The sequence below is a fragment of the Megascapheus bottae genome, chromosome 4, assembly GCF_031878675.1.
Source record: "Megascapheus bottae isolate mThoBot1 chromosome 4, mThoBot2.hap1, whole genome shotgun sequence".
Lineage (NCBI taxonomy): Eukaryota > Metazoa > Chordata > Mammalia > Rodentia > Geomyidae > Megascapheus > Megascapheus bottae.
In genome coordinates this window covers 44,251,557-44,274,502 of record NC_143512.1, presented here as the reverse complement: position 1 = coordinate 44,274,502, position 22,946 = coordinate 44,251,557, and the positions used below count along the sequence as shown (strand labels likewise).

Genomic DNA, 22,946 nt, shown 5'->3' with positions numbered 1-22,946 from the left:
TCTCAACCATAAATAAATAACTAAATAAATAATCGTAGTATCCTTCATAAACTTTTTTTTGTGTCTGTGTGTGTGCCAGTCTTGGGGCTTGAACTCAGGGCCTGGACACTGTCCTTGAGCTTTCTCAAGGCTACTGCTCTAACATTTGAGCCACAGAATCACTTCAGGCTTTTTCTATGTTTGTGGTACCAAGAAATCAAACTCAGGGCTTCATGCATGCTAGGTAAGCACTCTACCACTAAGCTACACTCCAGGCGCTCATACGCAACATTGAAACCCCAAATAGTATACGTACTTACATAAAATACATACATTCTTATAAATTGGCATGCAAGACAATGAAAGAGCACACAGTATTTTTCTGAATTATTTCCTTGGGAGGGAGACAAGGAACAAAAACCCACAGAAATTTTTTGTTTTTGTGGGTCATGGGGCCTGGGCGCTGTCCTTGAGCTCAAGGCTACTGCCCTACCCCTGGGCCTGGATGTTGTCCCTGAGCTCTTCAGCTCAAAGCTACCATCTTACCCTTGAGCCAAGCCTCATCCAGTTTTCTAGAGATTAACTGGAGATAAGTATCTCAGGTTCTTTTGTGTCCTGGCTGGCTTTGACCTTGATCCTCAGACCTCAGCCTCCAGAGTAGCAAGGATTACAGGCATGAGCCACCGTGCCCGCCTAGCTATAACTGTTATTTTTATAAGCATTTCCCAAATGCATGGCAATTCCACATTTCAATGAACCACACTACTCATTTTTTTATACTCAAATCAGAAAAAGTTTTTTTATTTAAAATACATTTAATAAAAATAACCCATAATTTTACATATTTTACATGTGTAGAGTATTTACAATTTCACTCCTATAGCACTTACTTAATGTTTACTTTTTTTTTTATTTTCGTTTCAGACTATTTTCTTCAATAGCAAAGACTGTCTGTCCATGGTCTCTGTAACTAAAAAATTAGCTTCTTAGGCAATCCTCCTAAAAGCAAAATGAAACAAAAAAAGGTCATTGGCATTTAATCTCTGAGATCCTACTCCACTCCTATAGACCCTTTTAAACATCAAGCATACAGTATTGAAGGATTTTTTCTCTCTCTCTCTCTGTGTGTGTGTGTGTGTGTGTGTGTGTGTGTGTGTGTGTGTGTGTGTGTGTGTGTGTGTGTGTGTGTGTGTGTGTGTGTGCGCGCGCGTGCGCACGTGTTCATGCATACTGGGGTTCGAATTCAGGGCCTAGGCACTATCTTTTAACTTCTACTCAAAAATACTACTCTACCACTTGAGCCACAGCACCACTTCTGGTTTTCTGGTGGTTAACTGGAGATAAAGGACTCATGGACTTCCTTGCCCCAGGCTGGCTTCAAACCATGATCCTCAGATCCTAGCCTTCTGAGTGGCTAGGATTACAGATGTGAGCCTCTAGCATTGGCCTAGGAATTGTAGGTGCTCTACTACTTGAGCCACTCCTCCAGGCTCTTTACACTGGTTTTGAGGTAAGGTCTTGGAATTATATGTTGGCCAGCCTGGTTGCTACGTTCCTCCTTCCCCATGTCTGGGGTGATAACAAGAACATGCTATCATACCCAGCCATTCTCGGGGTGTGTATGTGTGTGTATGTGTGTGTGTGCGCGTGTGTGGTGTGTGTGTGTGTCCGTCCTAAACGTTTTGCCAAGGCAGCTTGACCAAGAACCCCGATCTCTACTGCCCAAGTAATTAGGATTATAGGCTTAAGACACCATGCCCAGTTCATTTCTTAAAACAATAGGAATGAGGGCTGGGAGTTTAGTCTAGTGGTAGAGTGCTTGCCTAGCATGCACCAAGACCTGGGTTCAATTCTTCAGTGTCACATAGAGAAAAGCTGTACGTAGTGTTGTGGCTCACGTGACAGAGTGCTAGCCTTGAGGAAAAAGCCCAAAGACAGTGCTCAGGTCCTGAGTTCAAGCCCCAGGACTGGCACAAAACAAGGAAACAATAGGAATGAGTACCTTGCTCCAAGCCCTCTGTTCGTTTCCGTTTTGTTGCCAGGGCTGGATTGGACTGCTCCTTTAATGCCTCCGCTGGACAGTTTGGTCTTGGCAGCTGACAGCCAGGGGTTGGACCTGGCCGGTTACTGAAGTACTTGGTTTTCAGTGCCTTTTCACAGAAAAGAAAACAAGATGAGGTTTAAGTGGATATGTTGACTGCACTGAGGAAAACAACCTCCAGAGAGAACATGAAAAATACTTCCATTCCCAAAACAAAGAAATATTAATGTCAAGTATCTGGACATAGAAATTACTGATAATCATTTTTAATCTTAAGACTGGCCAATACTTCTATTATTCTAAGAAAACGAAACTCCTTCTAATCCTTTTTTTGTTGGATAGTCTAGATTAATTACAAACTATTCTTAAAAAGATATTAAGTCAGGTACCCACAGCTCACGCCTGTAATTCTAGCTACTCAGGAAGCTGAGATCTGAGGATGGCCGTTCAAAGTCAGACTGGGCATGAAAAGGCATGAAAAGTTCATGAGACTCTTATCTCCAATTAATCATCAGAAAACTGGAAGTGGTGCTGTGGCTCAAGTGGCAGAGCACTGGCCTTGAGCTGAAGAGCGAAAGGACAGCACCCAGGCCCAGAGTTCAAGCTCCATAAACTACCAAAGGAAAGAAAAAGAAAAGAAGAAGAAAAGACATAGTACATTTTTATTTTCTAAAAATGAGCTCTATGCTCAAATCAAGAGAAAAATTGGCTTATAAAGAGCTCTAAGTCTACTCATTCCCTGACTAATGTAACTGTAACCCCTCTATACATCACTTTAACAATTACAAAAAAGAATTAATCGTCTGTCAAAACATCCACATATACTCCAATTCCAAATCATGTAAAGATATCCTATGAAGAATATATAAGCAGGTGCCTACAACTCACACCTGTAATCCTTCTACTCAGGAGGCTGAGATCTAAGGACTGAAGTTCAAAGCCAGCCCAGGCAGGGTCTGTAAGACTCTCATTTCCAGTTAGCCTCAAAAATTACAAAAGGAAAGCTATGGCACTAGTGATAGAGGGCCAACCTTGAGTGGGAAAAGTTAAGAGATAGTACCCAGGCTCTGAGTTCAAGCCCCAATATCAGGACAAAAAAAAAAGAGAGAGAGAGAAACTATATACACACATATAGCTTTATGAATCTATTACTGCTAAGCAAGTGTATTCTACTTATGTAACATCAGATTGAATACAGCTTGTAGCTTTGGGAAAATACAAAGTTTATTATCCCTGAAAACAAAATATCTTTAAATAATGTTATAAATTTTTATGATATTCTGCTTTTATTAATGTTATTGATGATTTTTTTTTTAATATTTCTCTCTCTCTCTTTTTTTTTTTGCCAGTCCTAGACTTGAACCCAGGGCCTGAGCACTGTCCTTGGCTTTCCTCAAGGCTAGCGCTCTACTATGTGAGTCACAGCACCACTCCCAGCTTTTTCTGTGTATGTGATACTGAGGAATCAAACCCGGTCTTCGTACATGCTAGGCAAGCTCTCTAGCACTAGACCAAACTCCTGGCCCCGATTTTTTTTATATTTCATAATATAAACAAGATGCTAAAATACCTGTGAGGCTGTAATTCGAGTGCAAGGATTAAATAAGAATAAGCCTTGTATTAGTTCAAGCAAATCATCTCCTGCAGCAATGAAGATGTGTTGTAATGGGATTCCAGGGAAACTCTTAAATGTCACATAATCAGGAAGACTGCACATGTCCTGGAAAAATATTTTGACATTTCAAATTTAAGTAAAGGCCAAAATCATGTAGATGGAATAAAAAACATTATTTACAGTTAATATAATGATCTGTATATACTATACAATGATGTATGATTAACCTTCTTTAAAAATGTATAAGCAAATATAGTCATTACATTCCATGTACACTATGTAAAAATAACTATGAAATTGGGTGCTAGTGGCTCACACCTACAATCCTAGCTCAGGAGGCTGAGAAAGCACATTACAATGAAGTAACTTTACAGAATGCTAACTGCATGTCAAAGAAGTGAATGAAGGCTTACAGGCCACTGCTCCTCAGTTGGTGTGCCCAAAGTTTCAAATATTCTTGTTAGCTGATCAAGATCTGAGTCTCCTGGCAAAAAAGGAACCTGAAAGAAAGCAACAGGCAGACTTGGCAAGGTTCTCTGTGATAGTTCATTATACAACCCTGTAAATTTAGTAAGAAAAATGGAAAGTACATAAAGAATACTAAAAATTTAGTTTGATATATAATGAATATAAAATTTGATCCTGCCGCAGCTATCATAGTAAACAGTATGGTAAAATCTATTCCATAATTTTTTTTTTTTTTTGGTTTTGTTTTGTATCAAAAAGTATACTTGGGCCCGGAGTTTGGCCTAGTGGTAGAGTGCTTGCCTAGCATGCATGAAGACCCAGGTTCGAATCCTTGGTACCACACACATAGAAAAAGCTAGAAATACTGCTGTGGCTCAAGTGGCAGAGAGCTAGTCTGGAGAGAAAAGCCTAAGGACAGTGCTCAGGCCCTGAGTTCAAGGCCCAGAGCTGGCAAAAAAAATTTTTTTAAAGAACACTTATTAGGCTGAGAATGAGGCCTAGTGGTAGAGTGCTTGCCTAGCATGCACGAAGACCCCGGCTCGATTCCTTGGTACCACATACATAAAAAAAAAAAAACAAAACTGGAAGTGGTGCTGTGGCTCAAGTGGTCGAGTTCTACCCAAGGACAGTGTTCAGTCCCCATGACTGGCAAAAAAATAAAAAATAAAATAAAAAGTACACTTATCAGGTTGGATACATGGCTCAGTTGGTACAGTACTAACCAATGAATAAAAGTTTCGGGTAATAAATTCAAATCCCAGTCTCAGACTACAAAGGAAAATAAACTCTAAGGAGTGTGGTTCAAAGCCAGCATAGGCAGGAAAGCCTGAGACTCTTTTTTTTTTTTTTTTTTTTAAATTTTATTGTCAGGATAATGTACAGAGGGGTTACGATTACATTACTTCTCACACATTGATACCCCTTCTCATGTTTTTGTCCCCATTTCCCTCCCCACAGCCTGTGAGACTCTTATTGCCAGTCAAGTACTAAAATAAAAGCCAGAAGTGGATCTGTGGCTCAAATGGTAGAGGGCTGGCCTTGAACAAAAAAAAGCTCAGGGACAGCGTCCATGCCCTAAGTTCAAGTGCTGGACCAACATACACATACAAAAAAATATTCTTATATATATTCTTTCCCCTTTTCTAATTGTTTTTTTAATTTCTACTTTTGGTAATACATGCTGACTCTTCCCAGGACCTTACTAAACATGTCAGGCAAGTGTTCTACTCTTTTTTTTGGCCAGTCCTGGGACTTGAACTCAGGGCCTGAGCACTGTCCTTGGGCTTTCTCAAGACTAGAGCTTACCACTTGAGCCACAGCACCACTTCCAATTTTTTCTATATCCGTGGTTCCAAGGAATTGAACCTGGGTCTTTGTGCAAGCATAGGCATGCACTCTACCACAAGGCCGAGCCCTCTACCTTTTTTTAAATGCTGGTCCTGGGGCTTGAACTCAGGTCCTGGGTACTGTCACTTTTTTGTTCAAGACCTCTGCTCTATCACTTGAGCCATAGCTCCACTTTTGGCCTTTTGGTGGTTAGATGGACTTTTCTGTCTGGGCTGGTTTCAAATCCTCATTCTCAGATCTCAGCTACCTGAGTCACCAGAATAACAGATGTGACCAGGGATGCCCCAGTGTATCCACTTGTTTCGGTCTTACCCTTAGAAGTAACTCTGCTAATATGCAGCCAACAGCCCACATGTCCACACCCACACCATACATCCTAGCTCCAAATAACAACTCAGGGGCCCGATACCACCTGAAGAAGAAAAAGAAATCATGTCATTTGAGAATGAACTCACTAAAGCATTTCTTCATCTTAAACACATTTTGTTTTATCGTTTTTCTTTTAGGTACAAGGTTGAAATTCAGGGCCTTACCATTGCAACATAGAACTCCTATTATTTAAGTCACACCTCCAGCTTTCGAAGCTTTTATTTTGCCTTTTTCTTTTTTTTTGTGCTGGTAAGGGAGATTAAACTAAGGCCTGTACTCGTTCTTGCTTTCTTTAGCTTTTTCACTCACAGCTATGCCTTACTACTACTACTTCTTGTTGTTCTTCTTCTTCTTTTTTGTCAGTCCTAAGGACTCAACTCAGGGCCTGGGTACTGTCCTTGGGCTTTCTTCAAGGCTAGTGCTTTACCACTTGAGACACAGCACCACTCTGGCTTTTCTATGTATGTGGTACTGAGGAATCAAGCCCAGTCTTTGTGCATGCTAGGCAAACACTCTACCACTAGGCCAAACTCCTGACCCCTGTGCTTTACCTCTTAAGCCAGACTTCCAGTCCAGCATTTTGCTGGTTAGTTGGAGATAAGAGTGCTACACAGACATTCCTGCCAGGCTAGCTCCAACTGTGATTCTCAGATATCCACCTCCTGAGCTGCTGGGATTACAAGTATGGGAGAGACACCAGCACCTGGCTCTTACTCACATTTCAACCAGATTTCAATCTTTCTTACTACTCAGAATGGTTTCTGTTGAGGTCATCAATAATTCCATTTTGCTAAATCAATTTGTCAATTTTCATTCTTCATTATAACTTGATACTAATGTCACTTGATATCCAGGAAGAAAAATATAAAGAACTGGTAGATGAGAGTCTGCCAGAATACACTGTGCATGTATGTGATCCCTATTTCTGTAAGCATCTGAATAATCAATTATCCCGGTGTCTACCTCAACTACCCATAACTCTTACTTCTTACTCAGGGCTCAGGGGACTGATAGTAAGACCTACTTAGAAGGGGACAAAATAATTTTAAAAAAATAGAGAAATGAGGGCCGGGAGTTTGGCCTAGTGGTAGAGTGCTTGCCTAGCATGCACGAAGACCTGGGTTCGATTCCTCGGTACCACATACATAGAAAAAAGCTGGAAATGGTGCTGAGGCTCAAGTAGTAGAGCTCTAGCCTTGAGAAAGTCCAAGGACAGTGCTCAGGCCCAGGACTGGCAAAAAAAAAAAAAAAAAAAGAGAAAAATGAAAAATTAACAAATGCCATCCAAACAAGAGTGATCAACACTACTATTCTTATGTATTTAATGTGATTTCCGGTTTCTTACACATCAAAGATAGAATGAAATCATAATTATTACTAACACATCAATTCAGGTATACATATTTGGATAGAAAAATCTTCATTTACACAGATGTAGATGTAAGTCTACATTTACAGAATCAGGACTAACCAATATAATAAATGTAAGGGAAATAAATCAGGTGATTAGGTAGAGAAGTTCTAGTTTAGCCAAATAATATGAAAAAGTGTTCTGAGAAGTTATCAGAGAGACTGAGAATCAGCTGAAGTCAATTCACATTAATAAAAAAAGAAAAGTAGGCACTATGGAAGAAACATCTGCGGAGTCGGTTAATTTTTTAGATATAGCTGTACACAATAAAATATGCACAATATATAAAGGACTATGGGCTGGACACCTGTAGTTCACAACTATAATCCTACCTACTTAGGAGGCTGAGATCTGAGAAACTCAGTTTGAAGCTAGCCTGGGCAGTAACGTCTATGAGACTCTTATCTCCAATTAACCCCCAAAAGCTCAAAAAGGAGCTATGGTTCAAGCGGTAAAGCACCAGCCTTGAGTGAAAGCTCAGAGAATGCCCAGACCCTGAATTCAAGCTGTAGTTCAAGCCAGCACAACAAAAATAAAAACAAAATTAAAAAAAGAGAAGAGGCATAACTTGTAAGAATACAAGTCATGAATTATGTTTATGCTAACATACATCATACTTGATGCTCATTAGGACCAAAAGTGTGCACAGAATAAGCTTCCAGTTAAAGGATCATACCTGGTTACAACCTGATGTGTATATGCTCTATTAGGGCTCCCAAATGATTTGGCCAGGCCAAAATCTGCCAGTTTTAGCACTCCATTTTCATCCAGTAACAAGTTGTTTGGTTTGAGATCCTATATCATGAAGATTGAAAAGAAAAATAAATAAATAGGGTTGGGGAAAATCCCATCATAATACATTTAGTTGGCTTAAGTTTAAGCTTAGTAAACATCACTAATAAGCTGGGGATGCAAACATAAGCCTATTATCCCACCACTGACATAACGGCTACCTCACAGTATGAACCCAATAATCCACGGTTACTACTAACTTAATAACAAACTAGTTAAAAAGAACACATTTAGAAAGGATAAAGAACATTCCTCAAAATCTACACTGAAAGTGCGCCTTGCAGCTTAAGCGGGGCTGGGGGCTGGGGCCCCGTCTGAGGAATGTCAACTATTCAACATGGATGCGAAGATCGGATGCGGAGGTCGATAAGCTGGAACTGATGTTCCAGAAAGCTGATTCTGATCTGGATTACATTCAGTATAGGCTGGAATATGAAATCAAGGCTAATCACCCTGATTCAGCAGGCAAGAAAAATCCAGTTACACCTTTAAAGGAATTGACAGCCTTAACGTCTCGATACCAAACCTTGTATGCACGTTTTAAGCCAGTCATTGTTGAGCAGAAAGAAACTAAGAGCCGCATTTGTGTTACTTTGAATAAGACTATGACGGTGATAAAAGAACTACAAAATCATACAGATCTGGAGTTGTCACCACTGACTGAAGAAGAGAAAACTGTGACAGAGCAATTAAAACCTCACATGCCAGATTTATGATGAAATGAAATTTGAAAAGAACTCTATGAAGAAGAGATAATTCCACAGCAAGATGACAACTGGAGGTGGAACATTAGTAAAGGAGTGAAAGTTTCAGATAATATATGAGGCAGATAATATATGAATGAATTTCAGCCAAAAGAATTGAATGGGGAAGAATAAATGTAAACACACATATACATTTATAAATACACACATGTATATACACAAACTTTTGTGATTTCAGGTAAGGAAGTCCTATAATACTATTTTTTTTTTTTGTGGGTTTTTTTTTTTTTTTGTGGGTCATAGGGCTTGAACTCTAGGCCCGGGTGCTGTCCCTGAGCTCTTCAGCTCAAGGCTACCGTCCTACTCCTTGAGCCACAGCACCACTTCCCTTTTTCTAGAGGCTAATTGGAGATAAGAGTTTCAGGTCCTTTAGTGCTCATGTTGACTTTGAATCTTGATTCTCAGATCTCAGCCTCCTAAGTAGCTAGGATTACAGGCTTGAGCCATCAGGCCACTGGCTGTAATACTATTTTCTATCTGTATTTTTTGTTTGTTTTTATTGGTCATAGGGATTGAACCTGAGACCCAGTTACTATTCGTGAGCTCTTTTGCTCAAAGCTAGCATTCTACTACTTTGTGCCACAGAGCCACTTCTGGTCTTCTGGTGGCTAATTGGAGATGAGTCTGACAGACTTTACTGCCCAGGCTGGCTTTGAACCTCAATTCTTAGATCTCAGCCTCTTGAGTAGCTAGGATTACTTGAGTGAGCCACTGGTATCTTGTTTTCTTTTTATTTAGCTTGGAAAATACAGGGATTCTGGCTGATGTAAAAGGATATTTACATTTCGGTCAATGTGTGAATATGATTTAAAAATTAAAGGATAGGCAAAGTATTTGTACTATCTTACATATATACATATATGTGTATAATTTTATCTTTGAAGGTTCTGATTGCAGATGAGGATACATTATTGTGACCATTCAAAACCCATTTAATAAATTGGCTTTTGTGTGATAGAAAAAAAAAATCTATACTATCAGTACTAAGTTAAAAAGAGTTGCTAGGGTGGGAGTTTGGCCTAGTGGTTAAAGTGCTTGCTTAGCATGCATGAAGACCCGGGTTCTATTCCTTGGTACCACATACATAGATAAAAACCAGAAGTGGTGCTGAGGCTCAAGTGGTAGAGCTCTAGCCTTGAGAAAGTCCAAGGACAGTGCTCAGCCCCTGAGCTCAAGCCCAGGACTGGCAAAAAAAAAAAAAAAGAGTTGCTAAAGCTGGGTGCTAGTGGCTCACGCCTGTAATTCTAGCTTCTTGGAAGGCTAAGATCTGAGGATCAATGCCAGCCAGGCAAAAAAGTCCAAGAAAGAAACTCTTATTTTCAATTAACCACCAGAGAACAGGAAGTGGCTCTGTAGCTCAAGGAGTAGAGCAGTAGCCTTGAGCTGAAGAGTTCAGGGACAATGCCCATGCCCAGAGTTTAACCCCACAGCTGACCAAAATAAAAAACAAAAAGGAGCCAACCAGCATGGTGGCTCACACCTGTAATCCTAGCTAATGAGAAGGCTAAGATCTGAGGATCAAGGTTCAAAACCAGCCTGAGGGACCTGAGACTCTTATCTCTAATTAACCTCTAGAAAATGGGAAGTGAGGTCTGGTAAGGGTAGGGTGGTAGCCTTGAGCTGAAGAGCTCAAGGACAATGCTCAGGCCCAGAGTTCAAGCCCCAAGACCGCCCCTCCCCCCCAAAAAAAAGGGGTTGCTAAATTTAACATGAGAATTACTGGCTAAGCATTTCTTGAGGGCCTGTAACTCCAGCACTCAGAGGCCCACAAATGATAATATCAAGTACAGGGCCAGCATGGGTTACACAATGAGAACCTGATCTAAAAAATACAAACATACCTATACATGTATGTATGTATGCACACACTCACTTGTCCTTGGCTATTTATTTGAAAAGAATACCTGAGGACATTGAACTTAGCTAAACTGTCAGTCTTATTCCAACAGATAAATGTTCCAGAAAATGACCCCAATTATTTTATTATTTATTTATTTTATTATTTATTTATTTATTTATTTGCCAGTCCTAGGCTTGAGCTCAGAGCCTGAGCACTGTCCTTGGACTTTCTCAAGGATAGAACTCTACCACTTGAGCCTCAGCACCACTTCCGGCTTTTTTCTATGTATGTGGTACCGAGCAATTGAACCCGGGTCTTTGTGCATGCTAGACAAGCACTCTACCACTAGGCCAAACTCCTGGCCAGACCCCAATTATTTTTGTTTTTAATAATTTTTTATTGTGATTAATAGAAGGGATACATTATATTCACCAGATAGAAGGTGCATAACTTCACAAACATTGATACCCTTTCTCATAACATGGTTGACCCCAATTATTTTATAAATTTCATTTTATAAAATTTTAGAGCTGACAGAAATACAGTTTTTAGAGATATTTTAGGACTGTTTAATCCAGGCCCTTCCTGTTTCTTTCCTATATGACAGTATAAGACAAAGAACACTGGACTTAAAAGCCAACACACCTTAGTTCTATCATCTGTAGACCATGAAAAAAAATACAAAATTAGTCAGATCATGTAGCAACTTAGCTCTTCCTATATGAAAAACATACAGGGAGAAAAAAAAATGAAAAATTGGATGTTTTCTGATTCCAAGTTTCACGGAGTAATTTGAGGTTTTCACAGCATCATCTACTGATTTCCAGGACAGCAAGTATGTGTGTATTTCACACACACAAAATTTTGGTGGCCATAATGGGTTTGCCTTACATTTGCTAGGCAGCTCTAACACTTGAGCTATGTCCCCAGTTTTTTGTTGCTTTTAGTTATTTTTCAAATAGTGGCTTCATAGAAACTACAATATCTGAAACAACAGACTGATTTATGACCAGGTCAGCTTGGGCATGCTTCTTTTTGTTTTTGCTTCCTACGTGACAGACACACATCATCATGCACATCTTTGACAGGCTGAGATGGATAAACTTCTTGCTTGTCTTGGCCCCTAATTCTAATGTCTGCTTTCTGAGTAACTGGAATTACAGGTACACATCTGGCAGATGTATACACACACACACACACACAGGTACAGAAAGAAAGCTTGGAACAAGTTTTGAAATAAAATAATAAAGCCTGTGCTAGTGGGCCAGGCCTATATTCAGGAGGCTGAGTAGATCTGATGATTACAGTTCAAAGCCAACCTGAGGCAGGAAAGGCTGTGAGGCTCTTATCTTCAATTAATCACCTAAAAGAACCTGTTAAAATTGTTTTAAAAAGGGAGGGAGGAATAATGCGGGGTGCAGTGGTTCAAGCCTAGCTACTCAGGAGGCTAAGATCTGAGGACTGTGGTTCAAAGCCATCTCGGCACTAACATCGCACTAACATCCATGAGACTCTTATCTCCAATTAACCACTAGAAAACCTGAAGTGGTGCTGTGGCTCAAGGGGTAGTCCTGAGCTGGAGCTCAGGGACAGTGCCCAGGCCCAGAGTTCAAGTCCCACAACCGAGAAAAAAAGTGGGGAGGGGAATAAGAAAGTGTAACAGAAAGGACAAGTTTTGATCAAAGGACATCAGATATATAGCATAGAAATATAAAGCATCTTTCCCCCACACACACTTTTTTTTTTTTTTGCCAGTCCTAGGGCTGGAACTCAGGGCCTGAGCACTGTCCTTGGACTTTCTCACGGTTAGAGCTCTACCACTTGAGCCACAGCACCACTTCCGTCCGGCCTTTTCTGTATATGTGGTACCAAGGAATTGAACCCAGGTCTTTGTGCATGCAAGGCAAGCACTTTACCATAGGCCAAACTCCTGGCCCCTAAAGCAGCTTTCTACAATTTAATAGGAACAAAAGGAAAAGAACACGATGCCAGTTGTAGTGATATTAGGTTTATAATCCCAGTACTTGAGGGGGTTGAAGCATGAAGACAGATCTAGAGTTCTAGGCCAGCCTAGGCCACATAGTAAGCAGCAGGCTACCCTCTATTACACAGTAAGATATTGTCTCAAACAATATCAACAAAGCAAAACCAAATAGCCATCTCTTACCCTATGAAGAATCCAATGCTGATGTAAATATTCTAATCCTTGAAGAGTCATCAACACATACGCTTTAATGTGAGAGGGTGTCAGCACAAGACTATTATCCTTTATTATAACCTTTCAATAGGCAGACAATATATAGGCATGGTTAGTTATTCCAAATTAACTCTATAGAACAAAAAAAATTTTTAATTGGTACATTCACGTAGAAGGATCTCAAGTAAGATTACCCAGTTCTCCTTAGGAGGCACTAGTAGAATTTTCAGATGACTAATCAGGAGGTTGATATCTGAGGATCAAAGTTCAAAGCCAGTTCAGGCTTTTTTTTTAAAAAAAGTACCTGAGACTCTTATCTCCAATTAACCTCTAGAAAACGGGCAGAAGGGCTTGGCTCAAGGGTAGGATGGTAGCCTTGAGCTGTAGAACTCAGGGACAGCGCTCAGGCCCGGGTTTAAGCCTCAGGACCCACACACACATAAAAAGAATTTTCAGAGGTGACTAAAGAGCATCTGTGGCAGGGCTGTGCTTAGCATGCAGAAAGGCCTGAGCATGTAGTACTGAGGAATGAAACCCAGGGCTTTGTGCATGCTACTCAAACACTACCACTATGCCATATTGCCTGCCTCAAAAGTTTGAAATTCTAATAGTTCTAATGCTCAATTCTCTAAAAAATGTCAATGAACTATTACAGAACTGGATAAAAATGCTAAAGAAGGGCTTGGAATGTGGCCTAGCATGCATGAAGCCCTGGGTTTAATTCCTTAGAACCACATACACAAAAGCTGGAAGTGGTGCTGTGGCTCAAGTAGTAAAATGCTAGCCTTGAAAAAGCTCAAGGACAGTGCCAGGCCCTGACTGGTTAAAAAAAAAAAAAAAAGGCTGGGAATAGTGGCTCATGCCTGTAATCCTAGCTACTCAGGAGGCTGAGATCTGAGGATCACAGTTCAAAGCCAGCCCAGGCACTAAAGTTCATGAGACTCTTACCCCAATTAACCACCAGAAAACCGAAGTGGCACCATGGCTCAAGGGGTAGGGTGGTAGCCTTGGGCTAAAGTGCTCAGGGACAACGTCCAGGCCTAGAGTTCAAGTCATACTATCAACAAAAAACACCCAAAAGAACAACAACAACAACAAAAATCCAACAGAAATGCTAATGAAATCTCAATGTTTATATTTAATACTAGGAATATGCTAAATGTCAACAATATATCTGAGATCAGAGATGGGTTTAGTACCCATCCAGTCTTCAACAAAATTAAGTAGTTTTTGAATATCCACATTTAAGAAAGTAAACATTTAGGCCCTCTGTTGATAAAGCAGAGGGGAAAAATAAGGTCTTAAGAATCTTAATCTTACCTCTAAATCAGTTTCCATAAAGTCAAAGACAAGGCTAATATTAGATTTATGTCCAAAAGCATCAAGGAGCTGCAAAACAAATTATTTTTTTAAAGCTAATATTGTTGAAATGGTATTTTCTTTTTTTCCATATATTTTTTTATTGTAATTAATAGAAGGGCTACATTATATTCACCAGATAGAAGGTGCATTACTTCACAAACATTAATACCCTTTCTCATGTCTTGGTCCCTATTTCCCTCCCCCCACCCCCACCCCTCATCTTGTTTTCCCCCATTCCCTATCCTATTTCAAATAACCAAATATGCATATATACAGTATATCAGATAACAAGGTGAAATACTGTAGCAATATGAGATAACCAAGGGACAGCAAAAGAGATAAGAGAAAACATAGTACATTAAGGACAACAATCACTCATTATATGGCTTTTGTTTCTATATCCTGGAGGTCCTTTCATTTAGTGTCATACCGCATGGCCTTATGTATCTAGATTTTGTTCTATTGTGAATCTCTGCTAGAAAAGCCCAATGTTTCTACTGACTATGACAAATGAGGGAAACCATTGAGCCTATGTTCCTTTTGAGTTTGGCTTACTTCTAAGTCTTTCCATTTCCTTACAAATGGACGATGTCTTTCTTTCTGACAGCAGCATAGAATTTGAAATGGTATTTTCATACCAACTGAATTAACTGTTTTTAACTTAAGCATGTATTTATAGTGCTGCTAATTTTCCTTTCTTGTTTTTTTGCCAAGCTTGAGCTCAAGGCACTGTCCTTAGGCTTTCTCAATGCTAGAGCTCTATCACTTGAGCCACAGGACCTTTCTGGCATTTTCTATGTATGTATTACCGAGGAATCAAGCCCAGGTAGTCGTGCATGATAGGAAAGCACTCTACCACTAGGCCAAACTCCCAGCTAATTTTGTATATGCATCAAAGAACTTTCTCCAATTAGAAATCAGAACACTGGAGCAGACATGGCAAAGCCTAATGACTTCTGTTGTGCTCTATTCTATCACTGGGTCACTTGCCTCACTTTTTCCCTAGTCTTCTAAATTAATGTTCGAAATCTGGACAATCTTTTCCCCTTAGACTCGGCATTTTCCTCTTGACTTTGTAATGTCTCGTAAACAATATTTCTATTTTTTACATCTTTGTTTTGCAGTCATCTTGGCTTCCTCTTACTATCTGAAAACTAAAGATGGTCAGATAATGGCTAAGTGCAAAGGTGCCTATTTCAGTAGCGAGTACTCTACCACTTGATCAACAGTACCAATTCCAGTTTATTGGAGATAAGACTCTCATGGACTTTCCTGACTGGGCCAGCTTCAAACCTGGATCCTTAGATCTCGGCTTCCTGAGTAGCTAGAATTACAGGTTTGAGCCACTGGAGCTCAACTTATGAAACAATTTATGCAACTACATTCAAGTTGCCAAACTAAAAACCTAGACCCTTTCTGTGCTATAACTTTTAAATTCTATTTTTCATCATTTAGACTGTTGCTATCACATTACGTAAATATTATCCCTTGACTTGTTTGCTCAGTTTTTTTGTCTTTATACTCTGTATTTTTCAAGAGCTATTTTGTAAACATGATGAAAGCACAGTAAAAAAAAAACCAGCCTCACCCAAAAGTTTATTTTTCCAAATTTAAATACTTAAGTTTTCCCCGTAAATTTTAATTTAAAAATAAGTTGGGTCAGGCGCAGTGGCTCACGCCTGTAATCCTAGCTACTTAGGAGGCTAAGATCTGAAGATCGAGATTCAAAGCCAGCCTGGGCACTAAAGTCCATAAGACTCTTATGAGATTCTTATCTCCAATTAACCACTAGAAAATTGGCGCTATGGCTCCAGGGGTAGGGTGGTAGCCCAGGCCCAGAGTTCAAGCCTCATGACCAACACACACACACACACACACACATGAAAGAAAGAAAGAAAGAAAGAAAGAAACAAACAAACAAAACATTTTCCAGGTATATTTCTTGGTAGTACATACCAAGTCCCAGTTACTTGGAAGACCAAGGAAGAGGGGAATCACTTGAATTTACAAGTTCAGGGCTACCCTGATCAATCAATGAAAGCATATATTCCCCACAGTAGGCTCTACTTCAGATAGTTTACACATTTTCAGTCAGTTTGTCTCTGGGCAATCTTATGAGGTAAGAACTGTGTAGACAGTTGAGAGAGAATTTGCTTAGGATCTGTTGTAAGTAAAAAGAAGGGTTTGGAATGTAGGCTGATGCTCTTCAACTATGTGCTAAAGGGCTTCAGGATGGAATCAAATATATGCATATAGTTTTAAAGACTGCCCATAGGAATAATTAGGATAGAAAATACATTTCAGGCTGAAATGTAAACTTTCAGACTCCATTATAACATGTCACCTTGCTGACAAATCATAGCCCCCACATTCAGAAAAGATATTGTCCCAAACATCAGCAATTTAGATCATACTCACACCAATTATATTTGGATGACTTAGCTCCTGTAATAATTTTATCTCTCTTAAAGCTGTTCTGTTTATACCTATGTAAAAAGGCAACACAAGAGTTAGATAATAATTATGAAACGAACTATCTTCAAATGCATTACTTTTTAGAAAAGATTTGTAATCTTGAAAAATAAGAATATTTCACAGAAAAATAGGATGATTTTGATTACTCTGTATCAATTTTTTACAGTTGTTATTATTACTATTATTATTGACAGTCTTGAGGCTTAAAGTCAGTCTGAGCACTATCCCTGGGCATTCTCAAGGCTAGTGCTCTACCAGTTGAGTCAGAGTACCACTTCCAGCTTTTTTCTATGTATGTGGGACCAAGGAATTGAACCAAGGTCTTTGTGCTTGCTTGACCACTAGGCAAAATTCCCAGCGCCTACTATTATTATTATTATTTTTGCCAGTCCTGGGTTTGAGCTCAGGGCCTGAGCACTGTCCTTGGGTTTTCTTAAGGTCAGAACCCTATCGCTTGAGCCAAAGCACCACTTCTGGGTTTTCCTATGTATGTGGTACCAAGGAATTGAACCCGGGTCTTTGTGCATGCTAGACAAGTACTCTACCATGAAGCCAAACTCCCGGCCCCCGGAGCCTATTATTTTTATATATTTATTTTTGCCAGTCTTGGGACTTGAGCTCTGGGCCTGGACACTGTTCCTGAGCTTCTTTTCCTCAAGGGTAGCACTCTACCACTTGAGTCACTGCACTACTTCTGGCTTTTTCAGAGTAGTTTACTGGAGATTAGTGTTTTTCATGGATTTTCCTGCTCAAGCTTGACTTTGAACCATGATCCTCAGATCTTAGCCTCCTGAGTAGCTAGGATTACCGGCCATTGTTTTATTTAAAAATAATTTCAACCAGATTATGATAGATGATGAAACGTATTTATATTATCTACTACTCATTTAACCTGAAAACCATGCGCTAAGAACATGTATAGGCAAATAGCAGACAAGGAGTAAGTAAATAGGCTTTCCTTTCTTCTCTTGTCCTACACATATTAAAATTGATTATTTATGCTCAAGGTCAATTAGTGGTAAGAAATACAAAGGATAGAACTAAAATATCTGGGTTTGGCACTTATATAGATGGTTCTTTTTCATAAAAACTATTTTTGTTTTTTTTAGAAAGTCTAAGGACTGTGGGGCTGGGAGTTTGGCCTAGTGGTAGAGTGCTTGTCTAGCATGCACAAAGACCCAGGTTCGATTCCTCAGTACCACATACATAGAAAAAAGCCAGAAATGGTGCTGATGCTCAAGTGGTACAGCTCTAGCTTTGAAAAAGTCCAGGCCCTGAGCTCAAGCCCAGGACTGGCAAAAAAAAAAAAAAAAGTCTAAGGACTGTGCTTGGGCCCTGAGCTCAAGGTGAGGATAGGTTAAAAAAAAAAAAAAAAAAAAAAAGTTTTTGTTTTTGATGACTAAAGACACTAATAAGGCTTTGGAGTCAAAAATAAATCCTTCCCAGATTGAACTCTGGTCACTTGCTATGAAGATGCATCCTTATGTTTCAACGTAATTAGAAACCAGAAAATTTAAAAATTTAAATAGTACTAAGGACAGCAAGAGAAGTGATGAACAACCTTAATGCTTTCCATGTACTTCAAATAAGTGAAAATCATCCAGTGTCCTCTCTCTGTCCTGAGCTTATCTTTTATTATTCTAGGACACTGTAATTATCAGAACCATTGCTCTCATATAAACTTCATTTATTTATTCAGTTGGAACAAAAGTATTTCCCACCCTGTAAAATTATATGTAACACTTACCATCTTTAGCTTCTGATCTATGTCCAAGTTTGATCTAATAGAAATGGGAAAAAAAAAAACCCACACATTAAACTGTGTTCATTTAAACAGGGAAAATTTATAAACATGTCAAAAACAGTTAAGACAAGCCAGACACATGTAGCTCCTATCATTGATCTCTCAGCCTCCTAGCTACTCAGCCTCCTGGCTATTTAGGAAGTTGAGATTGGAAGATTGCAGCTCAGGTAGAAAAGATCTAGATGTATCTATGACATACAAACCCTCAGCTTAATTTTAATTATGATCTAAAAATCTATGTGCCAATGGTTGTATATATAGATTCCCTTCTTGAATACTTGTTTGTTAAACAAGACACTTGAAATATGATGTAAAAATGAATGTTAATAAATTTTTCAATTAAAAAAAAAAAGATCTAGAGACCTCATTGCCAATTAGTCCCTCCCCCCAAAACTGGACAAGAGTTGTGAGCAGAAAAGCTCAGGGACCATGCATAGACCCTGAGTTCAAGGCCCAGGATAGGGGGGAAAAAAGTGTCACTGTATTGCCTAGATTGTCCTGAATTCCTGGACTTAGGTGATAGTCCCATCTCAAGCCTCCCTGCACACGCACACATACTGTATCTAAGATAGTGCATTTTAAGAATGCATGTACAAAATGAACCCTTCTGCAGTGCTGGTGGGACTGTAAGCTAGTTCAGCCACTCTGGAAAGCAGTGTGGAGGTTTCTTAAAGAACTGAAAATACACCTTCCCTACAATCCCGCCATACCACTTCTGGGCATCTACCCTGAACATCATAACCCAAGATATGATAAGGACACCTGACTACTGCAGATGAATGGATATAGAAAATGTGGCATAAATATACAATAGAATTCCACATAGCCAACAGACAAGATAAAATAATGGCATTTGCAGGGCACATGGTATCCTTAATATGTGGCTATTAGATCCAAACAGTACAAGATTGAGGACTCAATATTTGCGTACCCAATGCTATGGATATGGTATTGGAAATATAAACACAACAACTACATAGACATAAAAACCTATGATTCTATAGACATGTTTTATTACATAGATTAATATGTATCTATGACATACAAACCCTCAGCCTAATTTTAATTATGTTCTAAAATCCAAGTGCCAGTGATTGTATGTAGAGATTCCCTTCCTGAATACTTGTTTGTTAAACATGTCATTTGAAATATAAAAAATCAATGTTAATAAATTCTTTAATAAAAAAGTAAAACAAAAAAAAGTGCATATACAAATGTACTCGGCATAGTTCCAATATAATGGCAGTGGAATTATATACACCATAAACTCAGGTAAGAGGGTTTCAAATCTTGATAAATGACTTGAAGGTGATCAGGAAAGAATGATTACAAAGAACAAGGAAGAAAGAAGGAATATTCATTTGAGCAGCAATGAACAGAAAAGGCACCTCTATGTTGAGGAGACATTTAAGTGAATCCTGAATGATAAGGAATTAATCACTAAATTGTGAAGAGAAAAAGTACCAATAAGAGAACAAATACCATGATCCTGGGACTGGAATGAACCTAGTGTGTCCAAAGATTAGAAAGTCAGTGTAGCTAGGATACAACAAATCAGGGATAAAACTGCAAAGACAGGGAAGGAGTCAAGGTTTTATGAAGGAGTGGGTATAGTGGTGGATCACACAAAACAAACTGGAAACAAGGATGGAAAGTAATGAAATAAAAAAAAACCAACAAAACATGATGGCAAAACTATTGAGAGGAAAAGAATAAACCAGGTATTAAGTGCCTAAGAGACTGGATGGTGGAAAGCGGCTTTTTTTTTTTTTTCCCCACCAGTCCTAGGTTTAAACCCAAGGCCTGGGCATTATCCTTGGGCTTTCTCAAGGCTAGATAGAGCTCTACCACTTGAGCCACAGTACCACTTCTGTTTTTTTTATGTATGTGGTACTGAGGAATTGGACCAGGGTCTTCATGCATGCTAGACAAGCTTTCTACCACTAGGCCAAACTACTGGCTCAACAATTTTTGAAGGAGAAACAAATTCAAACCAACAACAGGCACACAGGAAGACAGAAGACAACTACCCTACCAACAGGCCCTGGGGTATGAGAGAGAAACACCATCTTAGTATCCTGTGAGGGTTTTAGATTTCAATGGGATGGGAAAGAGCAACACATCTGGCTGGCATCAGGACTCATGCAGTCAAATGATAGCTTCAGCAATTCTAGCTATGTCCTCAACAAGTCATCTTAGCCGCAGGCAAGTCAGTTGCAAAATATGGATACTTTCATCTACTTCAAGACTGGAGTGCTAAGTTTAAAAATGTAGGCCAAAGTGCTGCCATACAGAATGTTATAAATGTTATAAATCTTTTGAATGAAGGCAAGGTTAAAGATCCTTAAATTGTTTTAGAAAATGCACATCAGAACAGCTGCAGGGGAAAAGAAGCACATAAATGTTGTTAATCTTGCAAAAACCTGTCATGATGTGTCTACACAGAGACACATCTGTCTCTATGTATCTATGACACAGTGGCAGAGCCTGTGACCTAGGAAAGATCATAAATCAAACAGACCTGTGCTCTGAATAGTACTTGCTCCCTCACTCAACAACTGAATTGAAAATATACCATTTCTTCTTCATTTTAATTCATATCCCTAGAAATCAATGGGACCGGGAGTGTGGCCTAGAGGTAGAGTGCTCGCCTGGCATGCATGAAGCCCTGAGTTCTATTCCTCAGTACCACATACACAGAAAAAGCTGGAAGTGGTGCAGTGGCTCAAGTGACAGGGTGCTAGCCTTGAGGAAAAAGTGTCCAAGGACAGTGTCCAGGCCCCGAGTCCAAGTCTCAAGAACTGCAAAAAAAAAAAAAAGAACCCAAGGTTCCATCTTGGAACACGAGGCAGTAATGAGCACTAGTCATCAAGGTCAGTAAAACAGCCACCAAACGAACTCCTCACACAAGCCACCTTCGAGAAGCGACCACAGCAAGGGCGACTCACTTTCTTAATGGCGACAATCCGGCTGGTGTTCTTATCTCTGGCTTTATAAACCGTGGCGAACTAGAGGGAAGAGAAAAACACAGCACCGGGAATAACAGGTTTGTGAACGTTCCCGTGGCGGTGTGGGTCGTTTTCCGTTTATGGATTGGTTTTAACAGCGGGCGGGCGGGCGGAGCGCGGGCGGCAGGCCGCGTCCCCGGGCGGGTGACAGCGGCTCCGGGACAGCGCTGGCCGGCTCTGGAGCGGGGCGGCCTCCTGAGGACGGCTCTCTTAGCCTCCCCCACCGAAAAGAACACCAGGCGGCAGGCCGGCGGGGCCAGCCGGCGGCCGGGGAACGTCCGCGAGCCCCGGGGCGGCGGCGAGGCGCCTCCGCGCGGGGCCCTCCGGACCAGTCCCGGGTCTCACCTGCCCCTCCCCGAGGAAGTCCAGCTTCTCATAGCGCTTTGCTCGAGACTTCACGTCCAGAGCCATCGGGCGCGCGACGCCGGACCCAGGTAGTAAGCGCACAGCACCCGAGACGGCAGGAATTTAAAGCCAGCCGAGAGCTTCCGAAAGCTACTTCCGTCCCCTAGGCGCCCACAAGTCACAGGTCCCGCCCCTACTTCCGGGATGGGCGGAGCCAAGCGAAGCGTCCGGGTGGAGCCAGCGCGAGGGGAGCAAAGCTGGGCCGCGGCTGGTGGTCACGTGAGGCCGGCCGCATACACTGTTTCCGGCGGCCACCGGGTCCCGCGGGAACGGTTTTAACTGGGGTGGCTTCCTCCCGTCAGGGCTGCTCACCGAGGAACTGGTGCGGAAGACAGCCTTGTTCTACCCGTCGTCCTTTTCGGACCTCTGATCCAGCGCGTGCCGTGGCCACCGATGCTGACCAGGTCAGATGAGGGCCGGGTTCTGGAGCCCGGCTCCTCTTCACGAAGAGACCTAGCCCACGCCAGTGTCGGGCCCCCGGTTCTGGACCGTGGAAACGGTGTCAGCCGGGCGCGGTGGCCCACGCCTGGAATCCTAGCTACTCAAGAGGCTGAGGTCTGAGGATCGGGGTTCAAAGCCCGCCCGGGACTAAAGACCGTGAGACCGGACGTGGTGCTGTGGCTCAAGGGGAAGGGCAGTAGCCTTGAGCTCAAGAGCTCAGCGACAACGCCCAGGCCTCGAGTTCAAGCACCACAACCGACCAAAAAAAAAAAGTGGAAACGGAGTGTGTGCGTGCATGTGTGCGCGCGCGCGTGTGTGTGTGTGTGTGTGTGTGTGTGTGTGTGTGCGCGCGCATGCCGGGCCCTGCCTGGGCGCCGCCCCTCAAAGCTAGCTATACCACGTGAGCCGCAGGCAGCTCCCGGTTCAGCTTTTCCGGTGGTTAAGAATCTCACAGCCTGTTCCTGCCAAGCCGCCGGCTTTGAACTGGGATCCTCAAATCTCAAGCTCTGTAGGATGACAGGCCTGAGCGACCCGGCGCCCGGCTGCACATTGGTCTTCAGGAGGATTAAGTGAAACATGCAGTGTTTAGACGGAGTGACTACTGCAGCGATCGTGCTGTGAAGTATTC

At 41.1% G+C, this 22,946-nt stretch overlaps 1 protein-coding gene and 1 pseudogene across 2 annotated transcripts; one reads left to right on the top strand and one right to left on the bottom strand.

Annotated features, from left to right (window-relative positions):
• Positions 1-748: 748 nt before the first annotated feature.
• Cdk7 (cyclin dependent kinase 7) lies at positions 749-22,002 on the bottom strand. 2 transcript variants are annotated; one of them, XM_090331773.1, is made up of 12 exons: positions 21,818-22,002; positions 21,413-21,472; positions 18,408-18,441; positions 16,604-16,671; positions 14,144-14,212; positions 12,794-12,904; positions 7,907-8,025; positions 5,763-5,862; positions 4,049-4,135; positions 3,591-3,740; positions 1,982-2,129; positions 749-978 (listed from the first exon to the last, which is right to left on the bottom strand). In XM_090331773.1, exons 1-12 carry the CDS (start codon positions 21,881-21,883, stop codon positions 950-952), a joined length of 1,041 nt encoding a protein of 346 aa, XP_090187899.1. In that variant the 5' UTR covers positions 21,884-22,002; the 3' UTR covers positions 749-949. The 2 variants fall into 2 exon arrangements, with proteins under 2 accessions (XP_090187899.1, XP_090187900.1); XM_090331774.1 differs by lacking the exons at positions 14,144-14,212; positions 16,604-16,671 and having other exon boundaries at positions 21,818-22,001.
• LOC150064360 (SKA complex subunit 2 pseudogene) lies at positions 8,364-8,867 on the top strand (annotated as a pseudogene).
• Positions 22,003-22,946: the final 944 nt, after the last annotated feature.

Bases quoted from the DNA above. Each gene is read 5' to 3' on its own strand.
- Cdk7 (XM_090331773.1), bottom strand. From the start codon at position 21,883: ATGGCTCTGGACGTGAAGTCTCGAGCAAAGCGCTATGAGAAGCTGGAC. The intron at 14,213-16,603 runs GTGAGTATGATC...TTTGTTTTGCAG, and splicing joins GTCATCCAAATATAATTGGT to CTCCTTGATGCTTTTGGACA. The intron at 979-1,981 runs GTACTCATTCCT...TTTTGCTTTTAG, and splicing joins AACAGAGGGCTTGGAGCAAG to GAGGATTGCCTAAGAAGCTA.